Below are 12,216 nucleotides of genomic sequence, written 5' to 3'. Positions count from 1 at the left end.
GTGGAGGCATTTTGTTTGCATTATCTGCCCTCTGATATGAATAGGTTCTATTGTCACAGCTGTGCAAGTACTGTACAGAACATATATGCTGTGGATAATGATTTCTAGCTACACATACCTTTATCTTCATCAAGTATCGCAGCTCTAGAATGCAAATGCTCATTTCAGATAAGCTGAATGGCGTTTGCAGGTTAAAATTACAGATGAATGTTATTCTTGGGTCCCCTTATAGTCAAACAGGCTTTTTCAGTCTTGACTAGTTGCTCATAGCTTTTATGATCATGCTCATTTCATTTGGAACCTTCTGCACAATATGTAAATGAGCCAAAGTGGTATATTTAGGCTATTGTTTAATGTCATCGCACATCATAGTTTCATGTAGTACTTCTCCAAGGATCGTGCCTCACAACTGGGCTATTGAAATAAGGTTGGCAAAACTGTCATAACAGTCAAGATCTGTAAGGAATGTTAATGAAGTTAGTGCTGCCTGGGGAATCATCTCTTCCATTTTTGTTTGGTGACTCATTTAGTCAATGTATCCTAGAAATAAAAAGAATGGTTATCAATCAATTAAGTGGGTAAGAATGACTAAGCTACTTCGCATCAGGAGGAGCTGTGCAGCTCATAGAATTTCAGGACTTTCTGGAGGCAAAACATAAAAATATCAGGACTGCTCTCAGTAGTACTGAAAGTGTTGATGTGAATGTAGTATGGAGAAACATAACTGGCCTGCAGGGGACCACGTCAGTAAGGGAGATATGTGTCTCCAGCTCCACAGCACTGCAGCTTCCTTTCAGCTGGCTGCTTACAGCTGAGAAGCTAGAGCAGAGCTGTGGAGGTGCGTGAGAAAATACATTTTTAAAGGGAGGAAGGTGTGGGGATGGTGCTTAGTGGGGTCCTCTGGGAAAGCTATAGGTTGTGGAAATAAAGATGTGGTGGTGGGTTTTTTTTTTCTTCTGATTTCATACAGAAAATGTTAATTTGTGCTTCGAGGAAGGGATTTTTCTTCTTACAATAGTATTTGTGCCGTATCCTACCCGCTACTAAATACTGTTTGGGAGGATGGGGTACGTTCAACTGCCTTGAAGTTGTGAAGTTGTTTAAACTTATTCTGGACTTCAAAAGCCCTTTGATATGTTTACATATATATATGTAAATTATATATATAAACATATATATATGGTTGTTTTTTTTCCATTTCTTTCTCCTGTCTGTCCTTTGTTATTGTGTGCCTTCATTTCCTAGCTAATTTAACATAGACATTTTTCAGTTGTTGTCTGTAAGATGCAGAGGTAGAGAAATTAATTGCAAGCCAAGTCTTTGAACAGTTCAGTGTGGATAGGTAGAAAGAGCTTTTAAGGCAGTGCAACATACTCAGAAAAGTAGTATTGCACTAGAGGGAAAAAAAAGGTGCACATTAGTTCCACATGTTTGGTCCTGTTGTCATGAGTGTATTTTCATTCCATAATGAATTGCTGTAACAATTTCTCGTTTGTGTTGAAAATTGCTGAAACATGTTTTGTGTACTTTCTCAAACAGGGATTGCAGCCTCTTTTGCTGTAAAACTTTTTAAAGCGTGGATGGCAGAGAAAGATGCCAATTCTGTTACCTCTGCTTTAAGAAAAGCCAACCTTGATAAGAGATTGCTAGTAAGTATAATGTATTAATCTTTTTCTTCTGTTGAGGAAGAGAGAGAAATAAAATGCAGGCAATAGTTGTCTGTGAAAATATTTAGTCCCCTAAGACTACCGTAGCATTTTCCAAAGTATTTTAAATCACAGCAATGTTGTTATGTCCGTGTTGCACTGATACATATTCAGCAGCATTAAATACCACATATCAACTTTTTGTCTGTTTTTTTTGTAGTTAAATGCCTTCTGAAAGGCTGAATGTGTGGGGCTTGCAAATTGTTTCTTCCTAACCCCTGCTAACAAAACACACCAACAGCAACTGCGCGTAAAGGTTTTTTCTTCTCTTTTTGTAATTATTTTTCCACCACCGCAAATAAGAAAAAAGATGTAAGAGGCTTGTTTAACCAGAAATGATTCCCACATAGTTTTCAAAGGTGATGGTGTTTGAATGATACAGAGACAGCAGGGTAAGCCAGTCTTCCACAGCAGCTGCCCTCTGGGTAGCATTAATGGTCCTGCAGTGATGACAGCAGAACTAGTAAAAGCAGAGCAGGGAAAGCTTTCAGCCCTTAGTCTTGAAACCTATGTTCTGGGTTTGCAGCAGTGGCCGGAGGTGTTTAGAGTGTACGTGAATATGGAGCAGTGTCATGTGCCTTCCCCTGCTAGTGTGTGTCTGAAGATCAATCTTAAAAAAGGTTGCTGTGATAATCACTCAGACATGCTGTATCCTGTGCAGCACTGCCTAGAGAATTTCAGCAGTATTTCCTATTTTTACAGCAGTAATGTATGATTAAGCAAGAAACTTTCAAAAGCAAAGCAGCCTCCCACACCCCTTCCTCTCTTCAGTTTGTATCTGATTTTGAGTCCAAATGATAAATAAATTGCAGCAAAGCTGGGAAATGGGCTAATTTATTAGAGAAGAGAAAAAAAAAAAAGCTAATTGTCTTATTTCTGTTTTGAAATTTACTGAGTAAAGCTTTCAGCTGTTGGCTCTCATTACGCTGCTATATTAAAGAATTATCAAGTATCAGTTGCTGTTGCCGAGCATAGATGCCTTGAGGAAGTTTATTAATCTGCTTTTCAGTAAACAAATAGATAGAGGGTCTCTAGTCTCCTGCAGGGGGAGAAAAACAGACTTCTGTTCATTCCACAGGAGTTACAATAAGTAAGTTACAGTAAGCAAATATCTTTGAATCCTTTCCAAGATGGGGAGCATGCTCTAGCAGTTTTTAAGCAACACTTAAATTTTTCTAAGTACCTGGATTTAAGAAATCATTGATACGCAGTTTCTTTGAGTCAGATATGTGTAGGTGAGTTTATGTGAGTGTACATAATGAATATAGTGATCTTCACGTGATGTATTAATGGTAATCACTGCTCAGCAAAGTAGGAACATTTAGGCTAGCATGCCTGGGCCAGTTAAGTACTGATGAGAGTGAATGTGGGTAAGCCCTGGGAGGACACAGTAAATGTGCCTAGCCTGTAATGGCTTTACCATTATTCATTTATGCTTCCCCTACAAGACTCACAGAGTTTGGGAAATGCTCAGCTGTTTTGGGCGCCATCTTAAGCTGATGACTCTTCATAAGTATTGTGACCTTAATGTAGGACAGGTGTTGGGTTGCTTTTTTTTGTATAACTGGCCATAATTTCTTCTCCCTGCTGTAACAATGCAATAATGTGAATGGAGTGTTGACTTTTCTACTGCTGGTAGAACGGTAATGGGTGATTCAGTGTTCACTCCTTGAAGTTGTTCCTTCCATTTTATCAAGAGCCCTCATTCATCGTTTATTTAACACAGAGTATTCCTGTACTTTTAGGAACTATTTCCTGCCAACCGGCAGAATGTGGATCATTTTGCCAAGTATTTCACTGAAGCAGGTCTAAAAGAGCTCTCAGATTTTCTTAGAGTTCAGCAGTCACTGGGGACTCGTAAAGAACTTCAAAAAGAGCTACAAGAACGTCTCTCTCAGGAATGCCCAATTAAGGAGGTAAGGAGCGTTTTACAGCTTCTGTTTATATAAACATAGTCCAAGACATAAATACACAGTAAGTGGAGATGAACAGATGTGGATACTTCAGTCTACTTCTCTTTTTCTTTAAATTATTTTAACTTATTGATAAATTCATTTGGTGGTTTCAACAGATGAAAGCAGCAAAATAACCTGTGGGTTTACAAATGCAGTTAGCTATATTTTTATGTTTAGTTCTGCTTGATGAGACAGTGGTTTATGTAACTGTTAGCTATAAGGTTGGGCAGGAAGGAGAAAACTTACACTCGAGTAACAGTAATGTTGATGAATATAAACATTCTAAGTGCTTTATTCTTATTCTTCTTCTAAATTTGATTCTTGTTTTCTTTATTCTAATATGCTATTTGTAAATGCTGTAAGTACTTAATAAGGCAGAGTTTCTAGTGGTTGACTGGAAATGTTGCTGAAGCCAGCACTGTTTTTCATGCTTCAGATGGTGCTTTATGTAAAAGAGGAAATGAAAAGAAATGAGCTGCCTGAGCCAGCAGTGATTGGTCTGCTGTGGACCTGTGTAATGAATGCTGTGGAATGGAACAAGAAAGAAGAGCTGGTTGCGGAGCAAGCCCTCAAACATCTAAAGGTACATGCACAAATGAAGAGGGGAAAGGCTTGCTGTGAAATAACAGAATAAGTTCTACAGCTGCCAAATTTTACCTGTTAACTCTAGGAGATTTGGTCTTCAGGGTTAACTGATACCACACACTGAAGTGTCATGTCCCTTCTTCAGTCACAGTAATGCAAAAATGAGGTAGTTAAAGTTATGAGTTGCTGTACTCTGTCTCCTGAGGAGTACAGTGTAGAGAACCAGGGCAAACTGAGGTGGCTGTAGCTTGAGAGCCTCTGCAGTATGTGTTCTCAGCGTGCTGAGGCTCTTTGCCTGGGGCTTGGTGCTAAACAAATGATGAGGCTCAGAGCGGTGCTGACCTGACTAGTCAGCCTACTGGAATTATCTTTGCAATGTCTTTGCCGGAAGCAAAGAGATTTTGGAAGCATGGTGAAGAGACACCTGTGCTGGCTTTGCACAAAGCTGGTTAGATTCGTGCAGGACTGCAGAGTTCAGAACCTATTATGTGTATGTCTTGCTGATGTTCACCATAGAAGCTGGCTAGCTACTTCTCAACTAGTAAGACAGGAGCTGACTTGAGGGTTTCTGCACTGTATAGTATGGTTGCTCTCTAAGTGAGGCATCTGGATAAATGAACTGAATGCACAAAAAGCCAGATGACAGATAGCAGTATTTTTTTATACAAAAGCTATTATGAGCTTGGGAAGAAGGGAGGTAGGTGTAGAATTATAGCAGTGACTGATTACTCTGTATACATGGTTTCTCAGGCAAATCTGAAAGAATTGTGATGTGCGAGAGACTTGAAATGAGAACAAGGGAAGAGAAGCTCTTGAGCAGATTTAGTCCATTTAAGCTGTTAAGCTATGAGCAAAAGAATGTTCCTTCATATCCAGACCTGCAAATATTTACCCCAAAACAGAAACAATCAGTGCAAATCAGTACCTTTATTCTTATGGTAGCATGGATCTTAAGCTTGATAGAATTCCTTTTCTCTTCATATTGATGGCTTTCCACACCTCAACCATTTTCTTATGTTGCTTTGGCTCCCACACTGATTGTCCTTTCATCTGAATTTGGTTTTTCAGGAGCAACAGTCATGCTAGAAGTGTAGTCACTTGAGATCTTGTGTAATCTTTAATGGTAAAACCAAATGCCTTGAAGTCTTCTCCCAGCCACAGTGACCCAAGTAATATTAGAAAGAATAAGAGTTTTCAGAAGGGAGATATTATTTTGTTCCTTTGATGTAATGATGGATCATATGTCTTCAGCTGCAAGAAGGTATCAGTTGATTGCTTTGCAGTACTGCAGAGCAAATTAACAAATGTTTGTTACTGGGATATTTGAATGCTGGGGAGAGAAACACTGCTGGGTTTGTATGAATGTTGTTGACCCCTAGGCCACGTCTGATTTGTTGAAAAGACATTCTCATGGATGGGAGAGTCCTCTAGACAGTTTCAGACTACAGACACAGTTGTGGTCTCAGCATTGTGACACTGGAGCTGCTGACCCATTGCAACATAACTTGAGGCAAATGGAAGATAATGCAGCTTTTCTTAGCCAATGATGAGAGGAATATAATTTTATGCTGCTTGAGTTTGGACACTCCTGAGACTTTCAGTTGTACGTCTATACCAGTTACTGAGTGAGGAGAGGAATGTGAAAAAAGTCAATCAAATGTGGCAATCTGAAGAATTCTTATTTCTAAACTGAAAAGTTAGGATTTCTTTAAATATGTTGCTTAACAGTTACAGGCAGTTGTAGATCACAGATCCGTGGATGGAACTGGGCTCTGCTGATGCTACTAAATAGACATAAACTGCAGTGTATATTGCCCTGCCTCCCTACAAGTTGATTAGATGACAGCTGGATGAGTAAAGAACCAGAAGGGGAAAAGGAAGAGTCTTGCCTAAAGCCTCCATGAATTTTACCATGTTTTTTCCAAAATAATAAGTTGTTTCTAAAAATGTGCATATACCTGCGTGAAATGGAGGAACTCAGTCTGTGGTGTTAGCTATGTTGTAGTAGTATCAATTGGGAGCCCCCTAGTATTATAGGTTATATATGTATATCCCATTATATCAAGCGATAGCAAATCCAGCTGAAAAATGCTAAACTTCATTACTGAAAACGAAGAAGGACTGATCTAATCAGTGCAAGAACAATTTAAATAGTAATGTTAACGTATATTTGGTCAGTGGATCTGAAGATCAAAGGTAATGTGTCTTCAGTTCTGAAAAATGATTTTAATGTTTCTTTAAGCTTAACATGCATTTTGTCTTACCCTGTCCTCCTTTCAGCAATATGCCCCCCTGCTTGCTGTCTTCAGCACTCAAGGCCAGTCAGAGTTAATCCTTCTCCAGAAGGTGCAGGAGTACTGTTATGACAACATCCATTTCATGAAAGCCTTTCAGAAGATAGTGGTACTCTTCTATAAAGGTAAAAGTATATGTCTGCTCCTATATACTTTGCATGGACATTGTACTTGGCACTGACTTGGCTTTGTTGAGCTAAGTTAATAAGCATGTTATGGACATGCACTACAGACAGGACCAAACTATTAGAAGCAGTTAATCAGAAAGAGATCTCTTGAGTAGCTCCTTTGTATGTAGACCTTAATTTTGAGCTCATAAGTCCTTATCTAGTGGCATAGTTGCTATCTGTGCCAGCTACTCACCTGTGATATAAAAGGAAATGGTGTTCTGTAGATAATTGCATGCTTAACGGTTATGTTGGACTCTAAAATACTGTATGCTTTCTTAGCTCAGAGGCACACGTGGCAGCGGGAAAAGTCAAATCAAGCCTTTCTTTCTGTTGCATTTACCTTGCAGTCAAGGAGCATGAACAGGATCTCAGTGGTGTCTGCAGTCTCAGTGGGCTTTTGTCCTAATAGAAATCAAGAATATGAAAAAAAAAATAATCTATTAATTTCTAGTAGCTGTAGAAAATAATAAAATAAGACCAAAAATATTTAAGTTTGGTTTTAAGAAATTTAGGAGTAAAATCCTCTTGGCAGGAAGATCTTTCAGATTTTTTTGTGTGCATTATTCCCTTTGCCAAAATTTAGCTTTCCTTATGCTTTTACTATTCCTTTTTCCATTCCCTTCTTGCAGGTGTCGTAGAGTGAGGGATTTTGATTGTGAAATTGACTTTTGTAGCAAGTCTATTCAGATCAGGTTGTCAGAGTCTAATGATCTTGTACTGTGTATGATGGGTGAGTGCTGAACAGTTTGTTCTGATGTTCTTGCTATAAATAGTTGAAGGAGAAAAATCAGCAGGAGTAGCAACCCAGTATTGATCTTAGTTCATTCTGTTGTGGCCAGTACTCATTCGAGGCAAACAAGTTGAGATTGTCAAAATAATTTAATGGGTTCAGAAGATGTAGCAAGTGGATGAGAGAGGTTTATTTCAATCCCTGTGTCAATATCCTGTGGCCTCAGTGATCTGGTGCAACTTGCAGCAAGTCTTTAATATTGAACTCTCTTTGGAAGAGAATTTACTTTGTACTTGGCTAATGAGCACTGCAGCGGCTGTGCACATGAACAATGAGTGATGACTGAAACAGAAATAATTTTGTATAGGACTCCTTTCAGAACTGTTAGGTGGTTTTTTTCAGAACTATCTGCCTGATTGCTGGATGTACTGTTGCCTATTAGCAATTGCAAGCCTGATGTTATAGCCAGTAGCAGTGGGGATCCTTCTGAGCCTGAATAGAGTAAGGAAGTTATCAGCTCCATCTGTTTCAGGGCAGGTTTAGAATCAAGTAAGCTGTGCCCATTAGGTCAGGACATGCTTCTGAATTAACCAGGAAAGATTCTGGGAACACCAGCCATCCCATTCTTATTTCTCCCCTGTGATATTTATCATGCTTTAGCTATTCATGGTTGGTTTGTTGAGAGCTATAAGGAAGATAGCAGTCAGAAATGGGGGCTGAAGCCTGTCTCTGCTTCATTTTGGTGCTGGTGATTCTCACCCTTTCCTTCTCCCAGCTCCAATCTACCCACTAGAAACAAGCCATCCAGTTCCTTTAGAGATGCATGCTTTACCATAGATTTTTGCTGATGGCAGCATATCTTATGTTTCATGTTAGCTCTTAGGGGCTTCCTTGCCCATTAATAGCTATGTTGGCAGTGAGGGAACAGCAGATGCTTGTGTTGCCCTTCCTGTTCTACTTCAACAGTGACTTGTGTAGGATCTGGAGAGGTTTCAGAATACCTTGTGACTTTTTTCTAGTGACAAACGGAGGCATCTGGAGTATCTGTGGATGGATAGCAGAAGTGCAGCTATTTACCAGGCATGTGGACAGTTTATTGCCTATTATTCATCACGAGTGAGTGTTTCCTGGGCATAAAGAAGATCATCATCAGTGATGTTAGGCACTAAATGCCACCCATGCTTTGACAAATTTAGTTGTATGACTATTCTTAGGAGTGTATCCAACATCTTCTATTTCAATCCTTCCAATTTTCCATCATAAAAGATGCAGACTGTCTTCTTGAATAGTAGGAATCGTACACTTAAAAGAACTGAATATTCAAGTTCCGCTTGACAGACAGGCTTTGGTAGTGTTGTTTTTTTTTAATAAAATTATCTTTAATCTTCATTATTCAAATACCATTTTTTTTATGCCAAGTACAACGTTTTCCCAGGGAAAAAAAATAGACCTTTACAGTAAAGTGGGTGACATTTCTTATACTGAAAGAGCTCTTGCCCTAAGACTGTCCTCCCAGCTGTGTTATCTGTAGTAGAGGTGAGCTGGAATTTGTGAATAGTGTTGGCAGCTGAAAGCATGCAGCTATGCAGTTAAAAACAGGAGTGCATTCACACTAGGTGATTTAGTCCAAAATCATGATCTAAACTTCAAGTAATGTTCCACTTAACTTCTGGGATCTCTCGAGTCTCTGCTCTGAAACTTTGCCTGTCAGGATGGCTGTACCTGAAGGCTCTGGCAGTGGGTGGTTTGAGTGGCAGTTGGCTGCATGTACAGGAGAACCAGCTCTTTGGGGCTGATATCACTGGGGACTGCAGTGAAACTGATGTGTGCTTGCCCGCAAATCACAGGAGTTCAGATTCAGCTGTTAAAATCTATCTATAATCAAGTTCAATCAGAAATAACAAATATATATGTATAAAGTCATTCCCTTCCATGTTCCATCCCCTTCAGTGTTCCTCTTGCTTCATAGCAACCTCGAGGTATGATTAGCTCAGCACGTCCTGCTTGATTGTTTAGTTGAGCATCGTTGTGCTGACAGGAAAATACCATCTTATATGAGCACTGGAGGCATAAATGTAGTTCAGGTAATACTGCTCAGTAATGAAAGAAGAGTTGCAGTTGCCCTTCCTGTAGTTGAAAGCTTTTTTTCTTCTTTGTTAGTGTAGGAGGCTTATTGCTATGGAGTTGTTATATCTAGGCAAATTCCTTATCCACCTGACTTAAGCGTGTTTTAATCCTCAAGGCACATTGCAGGGTTGTTTTCTGCTATTATCAGATTTGGGTTTGAGTGGGGGAAAGAGGGTGAGTTTTCTTCTTCCTCTTTGGCAGCATACCCTTAAAGCTCATAGGCTGTGAATCAAGAAAAGGATTTACATAGAGGGATTAAGTTCCAGCTTTACAGGAGTCCTTGTGAAATGCATTCTAAGCTTGCTCAGTGAAAATCTGTCTTCCTTAAATGCCATAATGCTTTTCAGATGCTGTTAAAGATGGCTGGCAAGTACTTAATGCAAAGTAAAAACCTTTCTTAGTTTCAGTGTTTCTTTTAATGTTGAGGAAGACTTCATTGCTGCATGTTAGGATTTCAGAAAGATACAGTTTCATGTCACTGTTGGAGTTCTCTGAGTGCAATGTAGTTGTAGTGAAAAACAACACACAGCTGGTGTGGTCTTGCTTTCCCTGTGTTTTCAGCTTACTGTCAAGTGTCTGAGAGATGAGGTAACTTACAGTTGCATGCACACACTGAAATCCAAACTTTGAGGGAGTTGTTTTGTATTCAGTTATTGTGGGATATCTTAGGGTAGTTTTGATGAAGTTCAAATGTATCCCAGGTTGCTCCCATCTGTTTGTTATTCAGCAGTGCATGTGCTTTGTCTACTCTCAGTCTAATTCAATCAGGTGCTTTGGAGGTTTGGTGTCATTTATTTCAGTTTGCCACATTATCTTCACTGCCACATCTGTTGGAACATGTAGGTTGAATAAGTTTGGTGGTCAGGGTCCACATTTAGGCAAATGAACTTCAAATTGATGGAATGATACTAAAGAGTCTGAGGAAGCAGGAAAGCACTCAAAAATAAATGTGTTGATTTTGCAGAACAAGGAAGGGTGAATTTCTTCAAAGACAAAAAGAATGGAAGTTTTAATGAGATGCAGAAAGCTGTCTTGAGTCTTTTTATGGAACAAATACAGTTTGATTTTTTTGTTCTTTCCCCCTCCATTATGTAACTGCCAAAATGCCATTGTGGATCCCAGATTTTGTCTCCACAGCCATGAATTACTGAGATATTTGGCTTGGCTGGATCATAGAAGCTTTGTTCTCAAGGCTAGAGGTCTGTTGCTAGACATCTGTTGGAAACAATAAGTGTCCTTGCTATTTGTTAGGATTTCTTCATTCTGAATTTTACTCACTTTCGCATTCTCTCATTGACAGTTCTGTTGTTGTTGGTACTTGACAAAAAATGTCAGCTCTGCTGTCCATCTGAGCAGTTCTCATAAAATGGGCAGTCTGAACAAGCGGTGGTCTTACTCTTTTTGGTTAATAAATTGCATAAAACTTTAGATGATAATGGTGTCAAAAAATGCCTATCAGTTCTCTAGACTGCTATCAGATGGTGTCTCTTACTTCAGATTTCTAGAACTGTGCACAGTTCTGTGATCCAGTAGGAAGAAAAAATGTGTTTCTTCTTGTGGTGACTTCTAACATGTGCAGGCTGTTTTGACATTTCTAATCAACCATCTTTTGCAGTACACTTAAAGTGGATGAGCACAGAACTTTCCTTTCCAAAAGCATAATATCTGGTACTTGATTTTAAGTCTTAACACATTTCACTGCATTTGGAATTCCTAAAGTCCATCAAATACTCTGTAGCTGAAGCCTAATGAAGTTAATGCAAAGCTTGTTCCATTGTGATCGTATTAGCTTCTTTTTTGCTGGCTTTGAGAAGGAAAACCAAACAAAGTCAACAAAGAACTCCCAGACCAACAATCGGTCAGTATCTTTCTTCCACCATCTTCTAAAGCAGATATTGACTCTGTACGTACGTTTATCTCTATTTCAGCTGATGTTCTGAGTGAAGAAGCAATTCTCAAGTGGTATAAAGAAGCACATGTTGCTAAAGGCAAAAGCGTCTTTCTTGACCAGATGAAGAAGTTTGTCGAGTGGCTGCAAAATGCTGAAGAAGGTATGGATGTACTTAGAGAAATACGGTAGTCTCCAGGCAAATCAAATGTGAGCTTTTTTTCCAGATTTGAGTTGTGCTAGGCATATGAAGCATGCAGATTTGGAATGGAAGGTAGCAGACATGTCTGCTCCATGCTGTTTGCAGTCATGCTGAAGCCTAACACCACTTGCTGCTTGTTAATTCAAGTTGTTCTTATAACACCTGAAGCCATCAGCACCACCTGTCCATGGATACATACTTAAAGCTTCTACAGGAAGGAAAGTATATTTGTCTGTATCTACATAGCCAAATGACCGTGCAAGTGTGGAATGTGCCGATGTGCCTGTGCTATCTCACTATAGCTAGCACTCTTCCATATTGGTACCTTTTCTGCTACCATTGCTTCTACTGACAACACGAACAGAAATTCCTTCTATCTGAAAGCACAGGCTAAGATATATGATCTGTGTTTACTACCTTAAAGTAGTTACTGGGGAGATTAACGGCTTTCTCTGGCCCATAACTTTTTATCTTTGTACTGCTCAAATAGGTTATCATTTTGCCTTGAAAGAGAAAACCCCATCAGTTGGAAGGATCAATCCATGTGTAGTAGATGGGG

The 12,216-nt window shown here is 39.3% G+C and overlaps 1 protein-coding gene across 3 annotated transcripts in view; it reads left to right on the top strand.

Moving 5' to 3' along the window:
* The window catches only part of BZW2 (basic leucine zipper and W2 domains 2), a 51,712-nt gene that overhangs the window by 38,045 nt on the left and 1,451 nt on the right, over window positions 1–12,216 (top strand). For all 3 annotated transcript variants that reach the window (XM_015853747.2, XM_085538518.1, XM_015853744.3), the window contains exons 7-11: window positions 1,540–1,649; window positions 3,452–3,622; window positions 4,098–4,244; window positions 6,527–6,665; window positions 11,496–11,618. In XM_015853747.2, coding sequence (XP_015709233.1) covers window positions 1,540–1,649; window positions 3,452–3,622; window positions 4,098–4,244; window positions 6,527–6,665; window positions 11,496–11,618 — 690 coding nt within the window. The remainder of the gene's footprint in view (window positions 1–1,539; window positions 1,650–3,451; window positions 3,623–4,097; window positions 4,245–6,526; window positions 6,666–11,495; window positions 11,619–12,216) is intronic.

The sequence above is a fragment of the Coturnix japonica genome, chromosome 2 (assembly GCF_054131305.1).
Source record: "Coturnix japonica strain WE chromosome 2, WE-NBRP24, whole genome shotgun sequence".
In the NCBI taxonomy this organism is placed as follows: Eukaryota; Metazoa; Chordata; class Aves; order Galliformes; family Phasianidae; genus Coturnix; species Coturnix japonica.
The sequence above is the reverse complement of the archived record's forward strand: the minus strand, read 5'-3'. Positions and strand labels throughout refer to the sequence as shown.